An 18484-nucleotide genomic window follows, 5' to 3' on the forward strand; every position below is an offset into this window, starting at 1 on the left:
TTGCCATCGTGTATCTGACGACAGTCTTATATCCAAAGTCATTAAAAAGAGCTTTCAAAACTCAATCATAAGAAAAGTTTGTTGTCAGTGCTTGCCACATTATATACAGTAAAACTCCTTAAATGAAATGTTGATTTATAGCAAGTATGGACAACCTGTTTCTGTAAAAGGCCAGAGAATAATAAATATTTTAGGCCAGCCGCATGCAGTCTGTTGTATATGCTGCTTTCATGAGTTTCTTTGACAACCCTTTAAAAATGTTAAAACCCATTCTCAGCTCACTGGCCTTTCCCAGGCCGGACTCAGCCTACCTGAAGTCTCCAGCCCCTGATTCAGACAGAACACTTCCTCTCTGGCATTAGGGCAGCTTGGATAAAAGGAGACAGGGAGTGATGTGATTTCAAATCCAGGCCTGAATGCTGCTTGTTGATTGCTTTGACAGCTGACTTGAGGGCTGTAGGCTGAGAAGTGTGCAGTGAGTAAGTGGGCAGCAGAGCCAGAAGCCTGACATTGAATAATTTTAAGATATTACAAAAGTAAACTGTTTCACTTATACTTGGTGACCTTTTCTGCAGTCCGTGTGACCGTCCTCGTGTCATTGAGTCCCTGAGAGGAATTGAGGTGGTGGATGTTGCTGCCGGTGGAGCCCACAGTGCCTGTGTCACCGCAGCCGGGGACCTCTACACGTGGGGCAAAGGCCGGTACGGCCGCCTGGGCCACAGCGACAGTGAGGACCAGTTAAAGCCAAAGCTGGTGAGAAGGAGCTGTGCTTGGGGGGCCGGGAGGGGCAGCTTGCCGTGGGCATTATTCTTTCTAAAGGTCAAAAGTATTTCCTGTTCCAGATTCTTTTTTTTTTTTTTTTTTTATTAATTGAGGTATAGTCAGTTTACAGTGTTGTGTCAGTTTCTGGTGTACAGCACAACTGTTCCAGATTCCTTTAATTTCAGAGTTAAGTTTTGTTTTTGAGGGAATAGAAACCATCTCTGTATGTATTCAGTGATCATTTAAACAGGATAGCATTTGAGATACTCTTTCATCTACACTGGCAAATCTTACTTGGTGTCTGGCCAGATGCTTTGTCTTCTGAAGGCCCGCTGTGTGTTGGGTGAGGCAGCGGAATGAGAGGACAGCCTTCCTAGTGTGGCAGACGGACACAGGACACTGAGACCTGCCTCCTACATCTGAGATGCTTGTAGTTTAAATAGTTGAGGACGTTTTCTGTATTGTCTTACAGAATTGTTAAGATTACCTGTTCTTTGTAAAGATCTAAACCAGGCACCCCTCCCCAACACACAAGTCCCCCGCGCTGCTGCCTCCCCTGGGGAGAGCCTCCTTTCTGTGGTGGTGAGATAACCTCAGCGTCTCTTTTCCCTGCAGGTGGAGGCGCTACAGGGGCACCGCGTGGTTGACGTCGCCTGTGGCAGCGGAGATGCCCAGACCCTCTGCCTCACCGATGATGACACTGTCTGGTCCTGGGGGGACGGGGACTACGGCAAGCTGGGCAGAGGAGGCAGCGATGGCTGCAAAGTGCCCATGAAGGTGCCCTGGGGTGTGGGGTCTCTCGGGGCTCAGGCTGTTCACAGGCTCTGTCCCCAGTGCTCGTGCCCCGCCCACTCTGCGTGCCTCTCAGGAGTGGCCTCCCTTCATCTTTAACATCTCTGCAGAAAATATAATGGGTACTTGGCTGCAAAGGGAGTGAAAGGCCCAGAGGTGCAGAGAGGTTTTAGGTGCTGTTGGTGCTTTGGTGGTTTAGTGTGTGGACCTGCTGGAGGGAAGGAACACAAATCCTTCCCCCTCTGCGGTTGACAGAGGTCTGCAGCCGTGCGCTGGGCTAGCAGGTGCCGAGAGGCTGCGTCCAGCTCAGCCCGAGCCTGTTAGATGGGCATCCTGGGAGCTGCCAGGAGAAGGGGCCGCAGGCCTGGGGTGGGGGCCAGGCCGCTTTGCTCCACTCGAGTTGAGCGGCTCTGGGCAGTTTACTGACGTGATCATGACTGTGCTTTGCCTTTGTGAATGGCTGGTGGCAGAGGGTAGGTTCACTGGTGTATTTAGGTCCCTTGCTGACTGCTTAGCGGCCTGCAGGTCGAGAACGTGACCAGGCCATTCATCTGGGTGATTTGCTGCGGCCTTGGGAGCGGAGGTGCTGTGCGAGGAAACTAGAAGGCATCTCCGCATGACATTCTCTCTTCAGGGCCCTGAGACTGCCCTGTGGAACTGAGGCCCGTGCAGTGCACAGGTAGCCCCCCCAGGCCGGGGGCAGCCGCCAGAGGCCCCCTCAGACCCGGAGCTCGAGCTGGGACTGCCTAACTGTTCCTCCCACAGCTGTGCTGCCTAGGGCAGCAGCTGCTGGCCACACGTAACTAGTTTAAACCTAAATCAGTTAAGAGTAAGTAAAATTACAGTTCACCCCCTCACTTGTCCTGCCCACATTTCATGTGCCCAGGTGCGGCAAATGCTGCTGGCGTCCGGGGTGGGCAATGTGGACACAGCATGCTTCCGTCACCATGGGGAGTGGTATTGGTGGCCGCTGGCGGGAGCCAGAGCCTGGTGAAGATGATGTCACTTGGAGGCACCTGGGCCCTGGGGCTGCAGCTACAAGGAGATACCCCGCTTCTTCTGGGCCTCCTTGCCAGCTGCTCCTGCAAAGGCTGGGCTTGGGGCTGCCTCCTTATCCTTACTACCGCTTGCTGCTTTCCCTTAGAGTGGATGGTATTTTACCCACATTACAGGTTACTTAGGGTTTCCATGTGTCTGGAAAAATTGTTGTGGGCCTTCTTATACTAAGAAGGCTTTAGACAAAGGCTTTGCACCTTCCAGGATTGTACTGTCAGGCACTGGGGGCGGGTAGGGATGGAGGCCATTATTGGTATCACTGTGATGATATAATACAAGGAGAAAACGAATTAAGAGAATTAGGTGATAATTCACTTACATTTAAAATTAAATATGAGCACTTAAGTCTAGAAACAGTTACAGGTAATAAGGATGCAGTTTGCTAGGTGGGAAGAGATACTAAGTGGGTGAGTGAGCCAAGCGGGACCCCTGGGTGCTGGCTGTGAAGGATTTCGCCCCCGAGCATGCAGGGCTGCAGATGGCTTCTAGCACTGGCTTGACCAATGACATGTTTAATTGAATTAACCTGGGAAGAAGGGTAGGGAGTGTCTCTAGGCCAGAATCACAGTCCTCTTGGCCATCCTTCTCCCCGGTACCTGCTGCTCCCTCTGAGAGGGCTGGAGGGCAGATGCCAAGTGCAGGCTTGCTGGAGAACGGGGCCACCACATCACGAAGAGATACGGTGTTGGGAGACTGAATTCTGGGGAAAACGATTGCAGACTTTCAGCCCTGGTGTGTCCATTTCCAGGGATGCGTGTTGACACTTGTGGGCAGCGGAGTGGGCACATGGCCATCTGCAGCAGGCGTGCCCTCACAGCCAGGTGTTCCTGCTCCTTCTGAGAGCGCCTGGTTAAGTGGAGAAGTTGTAGTTAACGTTTGACACAGGAGTGAGGGTGTTCAGAGTAGATTTAGTTCAGTCCTTCTTTGGGCGCAGCAGTCAGCAACAGCCTTGATTGAATCAGTCTGATTGAGCCTTTTCCCTTCTAGATCGACTCTCTGACGGGCCTTGGAGTGGTTAAAGTGGAATGTGGATCCCAGTTTTCTGTCGCCCTGACCAAATCTGGCACTGTTTATACTTGGTAGGAAAGAGACTATTCGTTTAATCCCACCAAAATCAGACTGTTCATTTGAAGTTACATTAACCGTCCTTTTGTAGTAACTTGAAATGTCACTCATGCAGGAGGCTGTGATTTGTGTCCTGCAGCCCAGTGCCTGCACCAGGAGGGCGGGGCAGGGTGCTAAGTCGGATGGCCTTGCCTAGATGTGGGGTGTCCCACGTTTCCTTGTGTTCAGGGGCAAAGGTGATTACCACAGGCTGGGCCACGGGTCCGACGACCATGTTCGAAGACCTCGGCAGGTCCAAGGACTGCAGGGAAAGAAGGTCATTGCCATTGCCACCGGCTCCCTGCACTGTGTGTGCTGCACCGAGGACGGTAGGTGGGAGGCCAGCATTGTAATTTGAACGGCCTTAGACCTGAGTCCACTCAGGGGTGATGCGCAGAGCTCTGAGGTCGGTGCGGGAGTGAGGAGCAGTTATACTGTGTTCTGAAAATACACCTGTGGTTCTTCAGCCCCTGTACTAATGCCTGTGAACATGGTGTGTTTCATGGCTGTGCAGAGACGAGCAAACAGCAGGCCTCATACGGCTGGTTTTAGAAGGGCCCGCTTACAAGGTTGGCCCTTAGCTGATTTCTGAGAACCTGGATTCCAGGAGGGCTCCCACCATACGTAACTAATGAGGATTTGGGAGGATATTTGAAACTATGTAACTGTTCCTTTTTCATTGAACATTTTATTTATTCTCATCAAATATTTAAATTTTTCTATTTTCATCTGTGCTGGACTCATGGTTTCCTAATTCAATGAGTTGTGGTTAAGCTCTTGCTCGTACTTAACCTTGATACTCACACACTGCACCCCGTTCGACTGCTTAAGCTCCTAAAGTGTCCCCATCATTCCTTGAGTGCTTCCTTGCTTTCTGGCACAGATGACGCCAACTCCCAGTGGGAGTGAGGACTGTATGCAGAGGAAGGCGGTGGAGGCTGTGCATTCGTTGTTCCTAGTATCCAAGTCCTTGTTCTGAATTTACTGTGTTAGGTGAAGTTTATACGTGGGGCGACAATGATGAGGGACAACTGGGAGATGGGACAACGAACGCCATCCAGAGGCCTCGGTTGGTGGCTGCCCTTCAGGGTAAGAAGGTCAACCGTGTGGCCTGTGGCTCAGCACACACTCTCGCCTGGTCAACCAGCAAGCCTGCCAGCGCCGGGAAGCTCCCTGCACAGGTCAGCACTGGCTGGGCCCCCTGGGCTAGAAGGCGTGCAGGTGGTGCCAGAGTTCCCATCTGTGTATTGAATTACACATGTACAAGTGCACGCACACTTCATTTTCACTTACATATTTACAGAGGTATTCCATTGAAAGTAGTTGAGGTTAATCATGGTAAGAACACAGAGTCTTAGAATTAATATTTGTACCAACCATCATCCTGTGTGTCAGTGTGTCACCTGTATTCAAAATCTTAACTACACAGAACTATTCTGATAGTACAGGCTGCACATTTTCCTTAGTAAATATATTTCTATAAGCCAGTATTTTTTTAGCATTCTCCTCAGTTTATGTTTCTTGGCCCTGGCAAACGGCCAGAATATTATTCTAAAACAAGATTTTTCAAACCAAAGTCAGAAGTCACACTGCTTCTCTGTTTTCAAAAGCAGTATTTTCAAGTCCGCCCCTTGGACGGCGGCTCACCTGTGCCCTTGGCGTCTGTTTTAGGTCCCCATGGAGTACAACCACCTGCAGGAGATCCCCATCATCGCCCTGCGGAACCGCCTGCTGCTGCTGCACCACATCTCGGAGCTTTTCTGCCCCTGCATCCCCATGTTCGACCTGGAGGGTGCACTCGATGAAGCCGGACTCGGGCCTTCCGTGGGGTTTGACGCTCTACGAGGAATTCTGATTTCCCAGGGAAAGGTACTCCAGTCACAGGTTTTACCATAGGCGACACTGGTATCGTCGGTACATTGTAATCCAACAGAAATCCCTAAACTAGGAATATACTGAATACAGCTCATTTGGCAAATGGTCATTGATCACCTGCTTTGTGCCAGGCTCTGTTCTGGGTACTTAGAATGCACTGGTGACAAACAGTCAAAAAGCTCCTCCTTTTGGAGCTTATATAAAAAAATGAATAGCGTGGTACTGCATGTCCCCCTGTAATCTCTGTCTTCCTCCTCCCAGAAGGGGAGACGCAAGGTTTGCAAAACTAAGCCTCCATTCTTGCAGTGTTCTCTGCTGGCCTGGCCTTGAGACTTTATGGCAAGTCCCCACTGGCAGCAAGAGGGAAACATAATGAGAGGATTTCTTCCCCAGGGATACCCAGCAGAGGGGCCCGGAGGTGACGGACTGCTTAGATAGCGGTTCTGTACCAGGATATGTTAGAAATTCCTGCGGACTCTGAAAAGGACCACGAATGAGGGCTTCTAAAAGTCACCAGAAAATTTTTGACCCATTGATGTTTGTAATAATTTGAACTTTCTAGAAACGGAGTACCTGATTTTGGAGTAGGAGGTGTCCCATTATTGGAAAGCATCAAGTTTCTGGCCAGCAGCTTGACAGGATGTTCTGGAAGTGGCTCAGTCATTGTGTGATTATGATGGGGTGTTTGTGTAGAGAAAAGTCATAGAGGTCAGAGTGAGGGATCTTGATCCTGAAGGGTCCAAGATTATGGCCTGTTTTTTTTTTTTAATTTTTCTTATTGAGGTATAGTCAGTATACAATGTTGTGTCAGTTTCTGGTGTACAGCACAGTACTCCAGTCATATATGAACGTACAATTACAGCCTATTCTTAATAAAATTTAGATGTTTTGGAGTACTGTCCAAATAGATTTTTTTTCAGGATTGGCTTTATATCCTACACACCTAGTGGAAGGAGCCAGGGGCACACTTTTTATGTCTGTGCGTGGCTCAGAGGCAGGTGTGTAGACAGTGATGAGGTTGCTGGTAACGGTAAGGTCTCTGATGATGAGCAGGAAAAAATTGTGGCCAAGTAAAATGGATGTGAAACTTAACTTCAACTATTTTTCAATAATAAAAAGTGACAGGTTTGATTACTTTCACCATCTCTTTTAATCGCTCAAAGTGAAGGTGATGATAAGACAAGGAATGAAAAGGGAAAACCCCCTCCTGGTAGGGAGAAACCAGAGCGAGAGGCAGCCCATGTCCCACATTGACTGTGTGAGTGTCTCGCGGGCTGTGCGGTGGGGGCGGGGCGCCCTCCGCAGCGGGGGTGTCGGCCTCTCTTCTGGTCCTGGTGGGAAAGGATCGCCTCTGCTGATGACGGTGCAGAGTCATTACCAGCATGTGCTTCAGAGCCCAGAAGAGAGAGAACCATAGGAGGGCTGGGGGTGCTCCAGGGGGAAGGGGCCGCATGCCCAGTGCAGGGGGCACTAGCTTAGCTGGGGGCTGGGCAGTGGGGAGAGCAGAGGTCAGGTAGGTGGAAGGCGGGAGGAGCTACAGGTGTGCAGGAGTGTGTGGGGATGAGCCCACCTCTGCAGGCCCCTTTGTGCTGGGGGGCCATCTGCAGGTCCCCCTGTGTTGATAGGAGCACCCCTGCCCTTCCTGCCTTCAGGGCTTGGCAGTCTCAGGCTCTGACCCGGAACTGGTGTTCAGGCCCTGCAGTGGGTCCCCTGTGCCCTGCCCTCTACCTCCCCTCCAGCCACCCTGTCTCCAGAGGAGGGCACAGTCATCCACTTGGCAAGGCCCTGGGGCTCCCACCCATTCTGCCTCCATTGAGTGTCTCTGGGGTCTCCTCTCCTCACGCACACACGACCACATGCTCCCCGCACCTGGGTCCATGTGGGCACAGCCGGCCTGCCTCTCCCTGGGTGACTCTGGGACCTGCTCCTTTTCTTTGCCGTCTTCACCGTGGGTGTTGCAGGTTCCTTTCAGTGCGTGGTGCTGACACGCTCCCTCCCCCACTGTTCTCCCGACCCCACCCCAGCCCTGACCCTCTCCCCAAGGCTCCCCGGCCCTGCTGCTGCTTTGTGGCTGGTACCTCTGTCGGGACAGCAGTACTGACATCAGTGCCTCCATCCTGCCACTAACAGACTTGCAGTTTGGCTGGGAAGCCTTGGTTTTCTAGTCAGCCCTCAGAGCCTCGCCTAAGACCCGAGTCACAGTAGGTGCTCCCTGGGCCCGGGCCCTCCTCCCTCTGTGTCCAGTGCTGGGCCTCCTGCCTCCAGGCGATCAGCTGCCGCCAAGCACTGGCCCCGCCGGCCGCTGAGCCTCTGCGTGGGCCTGGGTGCCGGTGCCAGGCTGCTTCCTGGGCCACCTCACCACTTGCAAAGGGGAGTTTTCTTTTTTTTTTCCTTACTTGTTCTTGAGAAAATACAATTTTTCGCAATAGATTTTAAACCAAAATATGATGTGAATGTGAATTATCTATGGGTAAGACTTTCTATATCACATTCCAAATTTTGTCTTGTCTGTCGTGTTTTAGGAGGCGGCTTTCCGGAAAGTAGTACAAGCAACCATGGTGCGGGATCGCCAGCACGGCCCCGTGGTGGAGTTGAACCGGATTCAGGTAACAGTCTCTGTTCTTAGGCGTGATGGTTTTGTGGTTGTGAGTCCTGTCCCTACAGCCAGGGGGGAGCACTCACAGCAAACCTCCTCTCATGCCCTTGCCTTACAGAGCAAGGTGCCGTGTGTGTGGGTGTCCTGTGGTGCCGAGGCTGCCAGGTGGGAGTGTTAAGTTGTTTTTAACAGAAAGACGACTTATTTCAGATAACCTGGAAGCACAAATCCAGATGAGCAAAGAGGGAAAAGTAAAAATGACCCGTATTTCTACCACATAGTGAGGACCGCTGCTAACATCTGGGGTGGGGGGCAGGGGGTGTGTGTGTGTGGGTGTGATAACCTCAACTGGAGAGCTCTCCTCTGTAACTTGCTGTCTGTTCCCCTTAACGCATTACAAGCACCCCTCTGTCCCGTGCAGTGGGGCTGTGGGATTGTTTATGTTTACCAGCTGCCTTTGCTGATTCTCTGCTGGAGTTGGAAGGCCATGCCTGCTTTTCTGGGATATGGAAGGACCAGTATGTGTGGCTCCAGCTCAGTGTGTCCTCAGTCACCTCCTTGGGTTAAGTTCTGGGATGCAGTGCAGGTCAGAGCCTTCGACGCCTGCATTGAATTGTAGGTGGGGGCTGTCCCTGCACCCGCCAGCCTCACAGCGCCCCCGGCTCGGGTGGCTTACCTTGCTAACTTAATAGGCCAGAATCACTCATACTGGTGCTGTCTCAGGGTAGTAATGAAAGAAACGAAAAGTGGACCATCTCTGAATGTATACTGCTGCCAAGTGTAGACAAGCTGAGAGTCAACAGAATTAAAACAAGAGGAACCCTAGCCCTGATGATGACATTGTGTGCACTTGACATTTACCTCACCAAAGAAACTGGCCCCACCTCCGGGAAGAGAAACAGAGCCACGAAGAACAAAGGCTTTGTTCCCGAACTTTAATACTAAACACGTGATTTTTACACTGCTGTTGGTGATGTGATAGAAATTTTCCAGAGTTGTTCTTGGGGGCATTTTTAACGAAGACATCAGTCTCTTGTCCTTTGTTGGATAACATGTGACCACACTGATGGAAGTGGTTTCTTCACCCACGTCATAGTGTTAAATGTGAAGCCGGAGGTCAGTCAGCCCCGTCCACAAACAAATGGGCTGTTTAATTAGGTTCATAAAAAAGCCTTTATTCCTCCCACCTTGGGGGTCATACTGGTTTTCTCTACATTATGAGATCTTAAGTACTCAAGTTCCTAAGTGAGGAAAGCCATCTGGTTCAGACAGTTGGGCATTCCTGGATGGTAAGCCTGCCTTGGGGGGCCAGTGGCCCTACGTGGGTGTGCGAGCCCGGCGGCCTTGGGCATCCGGGGACCGGGGTGACCTGGAAACTGCACAGGCACTGTTCTCAGTCACTGTGTGCTGATGCCTCTTTCCATCTCATCTTGACGTGTCCAGCACAGTGCCTGGAGTCATGCTGATGTTCAGTGTGGGCTTGAAAGAACAGAACAGTAGAGGACAAACAAATTTATATCAGGCATTGTTTGAAGGCATACAAACAACCTTCAACGCAGCGTGCGATTCGAGTTGACGTTGGAGGGGCCTCTCCGGGTGCCAGCGCCAGGTTTCCTTTGTTCAGAGTTTCATGCCCCGCTCTTGAAGTTAGGACGATCTCCACAAAGATGGAAATAAACAGAGGATGGGGGAGGGGGGCACTCCATGAATCCAGGTTGAACCAGACACCAGCAGTGACCTGGAAAGGTGGTTGGTGTAGGCGGCCTCCTCCCGGTCCATCCCCGGCCTCCAGTCTCCTCTTGTGGGGCCGCCGTCGGAGACATTCTCCTGCCGTCTGTGGACAGTGCTCTAGAGACACTAAAAGTGGCCCACGTTGTTGGAGGGTTTTTCTTTGTTTGAACTTGACTTAGTTTTAGAACAGGATCTGAAACTCAGCGGACTTAAAAAACCTTATATGTATTATAGATAATGCATGCTCGTTTCTGAAATTTTAGACAATTCAGATTAAATACAGTGAAAACCACCTATGTTCTTACTGTCTAGAGGTGGCCACCATCAGGTACACGGGCTCCTGTCCTTGCAGTGTCCCGGCTGTGGTCACACAGGCACGTTCCTTCATCGCAGCCAAGAGCACCAGTCTGTGTTAAATGGCACCATAAATGGAGGTGAAGGGTCGTTCTGAGTGAGAAGTGGGTCTGAGTCTTATCCCTCACGTGGGGACATGTCCCTTCTCCTTTCTGTGACTCACTCTTCCCGGGGTATTTTGCACCTTAGGAAACTGCCTCAAGGTGAAATGAAACAGCATTTGAGAACGTGCAGTTGGATGTGTGGAGTGCGGGAAACTCACTCCCCAGGCAGCTATTACTATTGTTCCCATTGTTCTTATGTTCTTAGTCTTCAGAATGATACTTTACTGCAGTGAGGAGAATCAGGTGTTAAACTGAAGCTAGAACTCACTCAGGAAGAAGTTAAGGGAAGTTAAGGATGGTCAGATTTTAGCCAGAAGAGTCGGCACGAAAGTACCTTCTCGCGATCGTTTTTCCCTTAACTTCACATTTCAGACAGAGCTTCCCTGATGATGATTTTTTAATTTTTTTTCCTTCATCCCTCCCCTCCTGTGTGATTCGGAAACACAGCCTAGGCTTCAAGCTGCGGCTTCCTGAGTCCACACTGAATGAGGGCTTGAGGGCTGTCGGCCTGGTTTGTTGGGAAATCAATGAGAAATACAGGTGGGAAAAGTGATGGTACTTGGGGGAGACACAGTGACCCCAAAGGCTGAGCAGCATCCGAGCTGGTGAGGAAAGGAGGGGAGAAGGAATGTTCTGTTCTGGCCCAGGGAGCACATCTGGGTTTGGTCTCAGCCGCTTGGCTGACCCTCCCAGTGCTGGGGGGCTACTGGGGAGGGCACTTCAGGACTCCTGGCCTCCTCTTCCTAGAGACCGTGGTTAAGGTCCCAAAGTGTAAGGCTTCACCAGGTTGCGGTTACTGCCCACCCAGAGGGCCCCGGCCCTCCCCGTGGTCTGTGATTTCCAGAGGGTGTGTTTGCTCAGCCACCACCCGACCTGACGTGCTACACCGGCCCTTACCCCCTGGACACAGCTGTCCAGCAGGCAGGCAGCCTGGTTGAGGGAGGGAGGGAGAGGAGCTCCAGGCCGGTGTTTGGGGTCCTCAGCAGGGGTGGGTGAGGAGGCGAGGATGGGAGTCATTCCTGGGAGGAGGAGTGAGGTGCGGCTTGGCCCAGCAGCCCTCCACGCGTGCACAGGCCTGCTCAGGGGATCGTCCTTGGGTTTGCTGGGTGCTCACAGTGGCCTGAGGTTATCTGGGTGATGCCAGACATCTGAGTGCTGCTGCTTGTCAGTGGGTACAACCCCAAGCTCCCTGCTCCTGTCCCCTGTGACCAGGTCAGGACACGTGAGGGTAATTGGAGGGGCAAGCAGCCAAGGGGCCCGGGTTGGCTGCAGGCACCCCAGGGCTGCTCAGCTGCTGGAGACGGCGCCTGCGTTCTTTTCCGCCGTGGCCCCTGTTCTGTATCTTCTCTCTCTCTCTCTCTCTCCAGGTCAAGCGTTCAAGGAGTAAGGGCGGCCTCGCAGGCCCAGACGGGACCAAGTCTGTCTTCGGGCAGATGTGCGCTAAGATGAGCTCGTTCAGTCCCGACAGCCTCCTCCTCCCGCATCGCGTCTGGAAGGTCAAGTTTGTGGGTGAGAGCTTGCGGGTGCTGAGGGGCAGTGCGAGGAGAATGGGGGGGGGGGCACCGCACGGCACTCTGGTGCAGTGACGGCGAGCTGCTGACCCTCCTTCCCCCTAGGTGAATCTGTGGATGACTGTGGTGGGGGCTACAGTGAGTCCATCGCCGAGATCTGTGAGGAGCTGCAGAACGGACTCACCCCGCTTCTGATTGTGACGCCCAACGGCAGGGACGAGTCGGGGGCCAACCGTGACTGCTACCTGTTCAGCCCAGCCGCCAGGGCGCCCGTGCACACCAACATGTTCCGCTTCCTGGGTGGGCCTCGCGTGGGTGCCCAGCCGCAGTCCTGGGGCTGTGTCTCCACTGTTAGCTTAATGGGGGTGAGGGAGGTGGGGGATATTTGAAATATCTGCTTTTAGCTTTTTTAGTGTGTAGCTGCAGAATCGTGTAGATTTGGACTGTTAGCAGCTGTGTGCTGAGGACCGGAAGGTGCCTTTGACACTCGGAGGATCTGAGATACCATGTTCCTGCATCTTAAATGGACCTGAAACTTGGGAGCAGATCTTTGGGGTCTTGGTATTTGGCCAGCCCCTCCCCTATGTTCCACGAGTCTGTGCCCATCACTCCTGGCACTGCCTGCACCTCCCCAGGCCCTGCACCCACCTTCCTTGGGAAGGTCCAGATGTTTGCTCTGCCATCAAAGGAACGTGGGTTGGCCAGTGTGTGGAAGGAGCAGAGGAGTTAACAGACCTGGCCCATGGGAACAGAAAGCAGCGATGGATTTGGAGTGGGACAGAAGGTTTTAAGGACAGACTTAAGTCCCTGTGAATTTGGGTAGTGTTGGTCTGAGGGCACTGAGGCCCCAGCGAAGAGCTGGTCTCCACTGTGTTGTTGATGAACAAGAGGTTTAATCACTGGTTCCAAGTGTCTCCTGTCTCTTGTGCTTTGAATGAGCAGGTGTGTTGCTGGGCATCGCCATCCGGACGGGCAGTCCCCTGAGCCTGAACCTTGCCGAGCCTGTGTGGAAGCAGCTGGCTGGGATGAGCCTCACCATTGCAGACCTCAGCGAGGTACCCTCCGGAGCAGAGGGAGGCGGGAAATGTGACACCTTGTGTGCCCAGCACGGAGCGTGGTGGGGGTACCCAGGGGTCTGGGTAGGAGGTACAGCCTGTTCTGAGGCCCCGACTTCCTCACGGGTGGTCAGGCTGCTGGCTGTGGGCTGCCATCCAGTAGGAGAGAGGGGGTGTGGACACAAGGCCAGTCTGCTTCTAGAACTTGGTAGACCACCTGCTTTATGTGCCACTAATGCAGTCTCGCGAGATAAGAAAGCTCGCTGTCTTCCCCATGGGCATCTGAGGGGCAGCTGGCGGGCAGCTCGGGCCATGAGTGCAGGCAGGACTCGCCTCCGACCAGTGCCTGTTGCTCTGTCAGCGGATGGTTTTAAGGACTCCTCGTTACTTCTGGGATGCAGGGCTTCCCCCCCCCCGCGCTCCTCTCTTATTTCCCGGCACATGCACTTGCAGCCTTGCTGTGCACCCCGGGCAGACCGAGGCCCCGCGTGGCTGCCCATCGGGAGCTTGGGGTGCGGGGACAACCCTGACTCAGCACACAGACCGCCTTCCCCCCTTGAAAGGTCGATAAAGATTTCATCCCCGGGCTTATGTACATCCGTGACAACGAAGCCACCTCGGACGAGTTTGAGGCCATGAGCCTGCCCTTCACAGTGCCGAGCGCCAGCGGCCAGGACATCCAGCTGAGCTCCAAGTACACACACATCACCCTGGACAACCGCGCAGAGTACGTCCGGCTCGCCATAAACTACAGGTGCGTGGCCGTCTGCTCTCCCAGGTGTCCACTCAGTAAACAGCAGGAAGAGCAGGAAATGGCTTGCTTTGGTGGCTGCTTTTTCTCACGAGTCAAATTTAATAGTCTTGGCTTCCAAAATTGCTTCCTTCGTGATCAGCATCAGAGTACTTGTGATTCTCGCTGAAGTTCTGGGCTCTGACTAGAATACCAAGGTGACAGACTTCCCCTGTTGGGGGACTGTCCCAGTGGCAGTCACAGGGCCTTTGCGTGCCGCCTCTGCTGGGGCAGGGTCATGGCTGGGTCATCTCCGCCCTTCAGGCCAGCATTCAGGTGTGGACGCTGCGTGGCAGGCCAGCCGCGCCCCCTGTGATCTCTGCCCCCACGTCCCCCGTCCGCTCAGCGTGGTCCTGGGGGCCTTGTCCTCCAGAAGCACCTGGCCGGGTGTCAGGATGAGGCCCCGCGTCGGATGGGCTTGGCTTGCTGAGCTCTGGCTGAGGGCGGTCCTGGCAGTCGGCCTGTGCCCGTTTCCGGCTGGTGCTCTGACTCGCCAGTCACAAGGGCCCTGGACACAGCATCTGCTTTCATGGGGTTCTCACTGCAGCCATCATGGAGCCTGGCTCTCTGTGTGTCTAATTCTGGCTCCTTCTTCGGAAGGAGAGAAGGCTGAGAACTGTGTCTTGAACTTGGACAGCTGTGGCTAGTTTGAGGCTCTCTTCTGTGTGCCAGTCTGCTGAGCTCTGTCTGTGAGCAGCTCTGGGACGCCGCATCTGTAAAGCAGACCCCCCTGCTGGTCTGCGTGGTGAGGCTTGGCATGAGGAGAACTAGGTCACCCTCACCAAAGATAGAAATGCAAAGTGTTTTCTTTCAGACTCCATGAATTTGACGAGCAGGTGGCTGCTGTTCGAGAGGGGATGGCCCGAGTCGTGCCGGTCCCCCTTCTTTCTCTGTTCACTGGATACGAGTTGGAGACGATGGTACGCCGACCCCTGTGGGCTGCCGCCCTGGAACTGCCCGTTTGGTGGTGATGAATCAGGGCCGCTAGTTAACCTCTCAGTTAAATCATGTGCTTGGAGGGCTGAGAGATGCTTGTGCCTGTTGAGTGAAGTAAGACGTGCTGGGAAAGCCGGTGTCCCCTGCCTCCCCGTCACCGCCCCGCCCCACGCAGGGCGGGCGCGGGGCCTGTCCCCCCACCTGCCCCTCCCCAGACAGGCCCTGGTGGGAGTGAGGAGTGCTGGACCCCGTGCTGACGTGAAAGGTGTCCCTTTGCAGGTGTGCGGCAGCCCGGACATCCCTCTGCACCTTTTAAAGTCGGTGGCAACGTACAAGGGCGTGGAGCCTTCAGCGCCCCTGATCCAGTGGTTCTGGGAGGTGATGGAGTCCTTCTCCAACACGGAGCGCTCGCTCTTCCTTCGCTTCGTGTGGGGCCGCACCAGGCTGCCCAGGACCATCGCCGACTTCCGGGGCAGAGACTTTGTCATCCAGGTGCAGCCCCTGCTGGTCCCTTGGGCTCAGCCGAGGGGTGGGCCCCTCGAGCCCAGCCCTGCGGCAGACGGGAAGATGCACGGGTCTCTCCTGTCACTTGGGTTTCTTTCCGGCTGGAAACAAAAATGGAAAACACTTAACTTCTTTGACTCGATAGCTCAAAATTTTATAACTGCAGGTCTTGGGTACCACTACTTTAAAAAAAAATCTTTATCTGGCCACCGACAGAGTATTCTGTTATATTATGTCAGCGTATTCTAGGTTTTGAACACACGTCATTTAAAGCATTTGTTTCACTGTCTGGTTGAATTAGACGAATCACTAAGTAATGCTGCCTATTGAGAAGAATCAGCGCTCATCAGATTGAGAACAGTTTAGCTTTGAGTTCTGATTTTGTGGTCTATGGTCAGAAACAGGCTATGTTTACCTGGTGGCCCTGGGGTGAAATGACCTGAGCCCTCCCCACCCCGACCCTCAGCTGACTTTCCTGTAGCAGCACTGTGGGGGCGGGGGGCTCCCACACAGGGCAGATGGGGTGGGGAGTCCACTCTCCTGCACGCTTGAAGGGGTTCCCGGCCAGCTCCTTCCTGGGGGTGTCTGGCCAGGGTTACAAAAGGAGTCATCTCACAGGGAGATCTTTGAGAGCAAGTGTAGTTTTTCTCTTAAAAGGTAGGTAATTTCTGGGTTTTAGCCACAATTCTTGTTGGCTTCCTAGTATCTTAATCTGTTGTGGTTAAAAGCAGGCTGATGGATTCAAGGAAAGCTTTCCCACGTGGGTGAGCTCTAAGCCCTGCGTGCAGCCCCCTGCTCCAGGCCCCGTGCCAGCGGTCTGGGGTCCTGTCTTGTTGACGGGGCTGGGTGGAGCCATCTGACCCTCTTCACAGCATTGATTTGGAAACAGTAATTGTCACAGTAACCAGTGGCTATTTTTTACTAAGTGTCCCAGGAATTATGAGTTGCTCCTTTTTATTTCTAAAATTGGCTAGATTATGTTTTCTGACATTTTGTTATTCTTAGCCAAACATAATGATGCTTTATGTAAATGAGAGTCAAGAGTCTAATGGACATGATGCAACAGATTGCACATTTACCTGCCCTTGGACGTCGTCTCTGATTATTTCACACTTTTCATCAACAGGTATTGGATAAATACAACCCTCCTGACCACTTCCTTCCCGAGTCCTACACCTGCTTCTTTTTGTTGAAGTTGCCCAGGTATTCCTGCAAGCAGGTGCTGGAGGAGAAGCTGAAATACGCCATCCACTTCTGCAAGTCGATCGACACCGACGATTACGCTCGCATAGCCCTCACGGGAGAGCCGGCCGCCGACGACAGCAGTGATGACTCGGAGAACGAGGACGTGGATTCCTTCGCTTCAGACTCGACACAGGATTATTTGACAGGACACTGAGGCAGAGGGATGCCATCCATCACAGACACGAGACTGAGCGAGGAGGCAGCGCGCTGCAGTCAGTGCAGGGGCCGGTGTGCCAGGGAGGGCGGTCCTCCGACGCCTCAGACAGTGATGGGAAAGCCAGCCTCGCACGTGGAGACCCGCAGGGGTCTCCTCACCCATAATGCTGCATTACACGTAGGACTTATGTGTTTACTACAGTGTGTAAATGTTTCTATAAATACTGACTTGCAGCGTCCGTCCCAAAAAATGAATAAAAAGCCTTTTTACGTGTGGGTGCAATAGGTCTTTTTCCTTCCTTTTAAGTGTCGTGCGTTGTCTTGATTGTACATTGGAAATACTGTGTAACAATTAAATCATATTATAAATATTTCAATTGATTTTACTCGGAATTTGTTTATAAAAAGTTTTTTGAACATAAATGATCAGTATTACTTGAATGCAACCAGAGGTTATTTGAAGCAAAACCCAAAGGAAAGGCCCCTCGGACTCCCTCTTCTCCCCAGGTGCACATTTAGCACACGCGGTCTATAACTTGAATCGAGGCCTTTCTGTGAGCTGTATCATAACTTCTATCATGGAAAGTAGTATATAATGTTTGTGTTATGTATATGCCGAAATTTTAATTCCCTATAAATAAAACATCTGTCACAAGGTTGTAAGCTGACCTTTCTTACCTGGTTAGACTAGCCCCCGAGGCTGTACCACCACCAAAAAATGAAGTATTGTTGGATACAGCTTCAGTTAAAGCCATTCCAGTCTAGATGGACTTTTTTGGTTACAAATACCAAATTCACCCCAGTGACACAGGGAGTGGTCATCAGAGACTGGGAAGGTTCAGGGGAGACATGGGTCAGGATCCAGGCACCAGGAGCCTTCAGGGTCCTCCCCTGTCCTCCACCCTGCCTGCCTTTGCCATCTTGGTTCTTGTCCCATTGGCCTGGTGGCAGGGGAGTGTTTCTGGTCCAGCCGGCTGTAGGACAGGATTTGAGCTGCTAGTTCCAGAGCTCTGTGTGTGGTAGGCTCTGCCCAGGGGAGGACTGAGACTAGCAGAGAAATTGGCCAACAGACCCAGTGCACTAGAACTCAGGTAAACAGTACCAGATGGAGACGAAAGTTAGGTCGTTAATGTTGGGAGACTGTTTCTTTCCTTGGGGATTCAATGCTTTGCATTAGAAGGTCCAAAGAGAAATTTTTTCCTGGCAAATTTCTCATGACCAAATTGGTGAATGCCCAGATCAGCCCTTTTTTTTCAACTTCTCAAAATTTCCATAAGTTGAGAGGTGTTTTTTAAATCATTGTCCTTTTTGTGGTCAGTCAGCTTTGGCTGCGTAACAAACGAGCCCCAGAATTGGCACACAAGAAGTGTTGATTTCTCTCATGCATCCCTGTTGCTCAGTGTTGGCTGAGTGGCTCAGGACCTGTAGGTGGGGCAGGACTCTGCTTCACATGCCCTTCTGACGACCCAGTGCAGGAGAGCAAGTGAGGACGGGTGTGGCCTGCCACTTAAACTGCACACCACCTCCCCCCTCAGAACCAGCGGCTGGCCAGTGTGCTTCACCTCTACAACAATGTGCCCAAAAGGTCTGGTCCCTTTAGCGGGTCTACGAAGTCCTCCTTGTAGTCTGGCTACATATCTGCACAAGGCCAAATTTTCTTGATTTTTTTCAGTCAAAACAATAAATGATTGTCCCTTGGTATGTACAGGGGACTGGTTCTAGGACCCCCGAGGATACCAAAATATGTGGACGCTCAAGTCCCTTATGTAAAATAGGGTAGTGTTTGCATATAACCTACACACATCCTCCCATATACTTTATTTATTTAGTTTTTTAAAATTTGGGGGCTGGGGGAAGGTAATTAGGTTTACTTATTTTTTAGAAGAGGTACTGGGGCTTGAACCTAGGACCTC

At 52.4% G+C, this 18484-nt stretch overlaps 1 protein-coding gene across 1 annotated transcript in view; it reads left to right on the forward strand.

The window, feature by feature from the left end:
• Positions 1-17229, forward strand: part of LOC102509078 (E3 ubiquitin-protein ligase HERC2) — a 176582-nt gene extending 159353 nt beyond the window's left edge. The window contains 14 exon segments of the mRNA XM_032479272.1: positions 576-753; positions 1378-1539; positions 3598-3689; positions 3904-4043; positions 4708-4895; positions 5386-5583; positions 8112-8195; positions 11742-11883; positions 11991-12185; positions 12828-12940; positions 13504-13694; positions 14545-14650; positions 14946-15158; positions 16297-17229. Coding sequence (XP_032335163.1) covers positions 576-753; positions 1378-1539; positions 3598-3689; positions 3904-4043; positions 4708-4895; positions 5386-5583; positions 8112-8195; positions 11742-11883; positions 11991-12185; positions 12828-12940; positions 13504-13694; positions 14545-14650; positions 14946-15158; positions 16297-16569 — 2275 coding nt within the window. The 3' untranslated portion in view covers positions 16570-17229.
• Positions 17230-18484: the final 1255 nt, after the last annotated feature.

The sequence above is a fragment of the Camelus ferus genome, chromosome 5 (genome assembly GCF_009834535.1).
Source record: "Camelus ferus isolate YT-003-E chromosome 5, BCGSAC_Cfer_1.0, whole genome shotgun sequence".
Taxonomy (NCBI): domain Eukaryota; kingdom Metazoa; phylum Chordata; class Mammalia; order Artiodactyla; family Camelidae; genus Camelus; species Camelus ferus.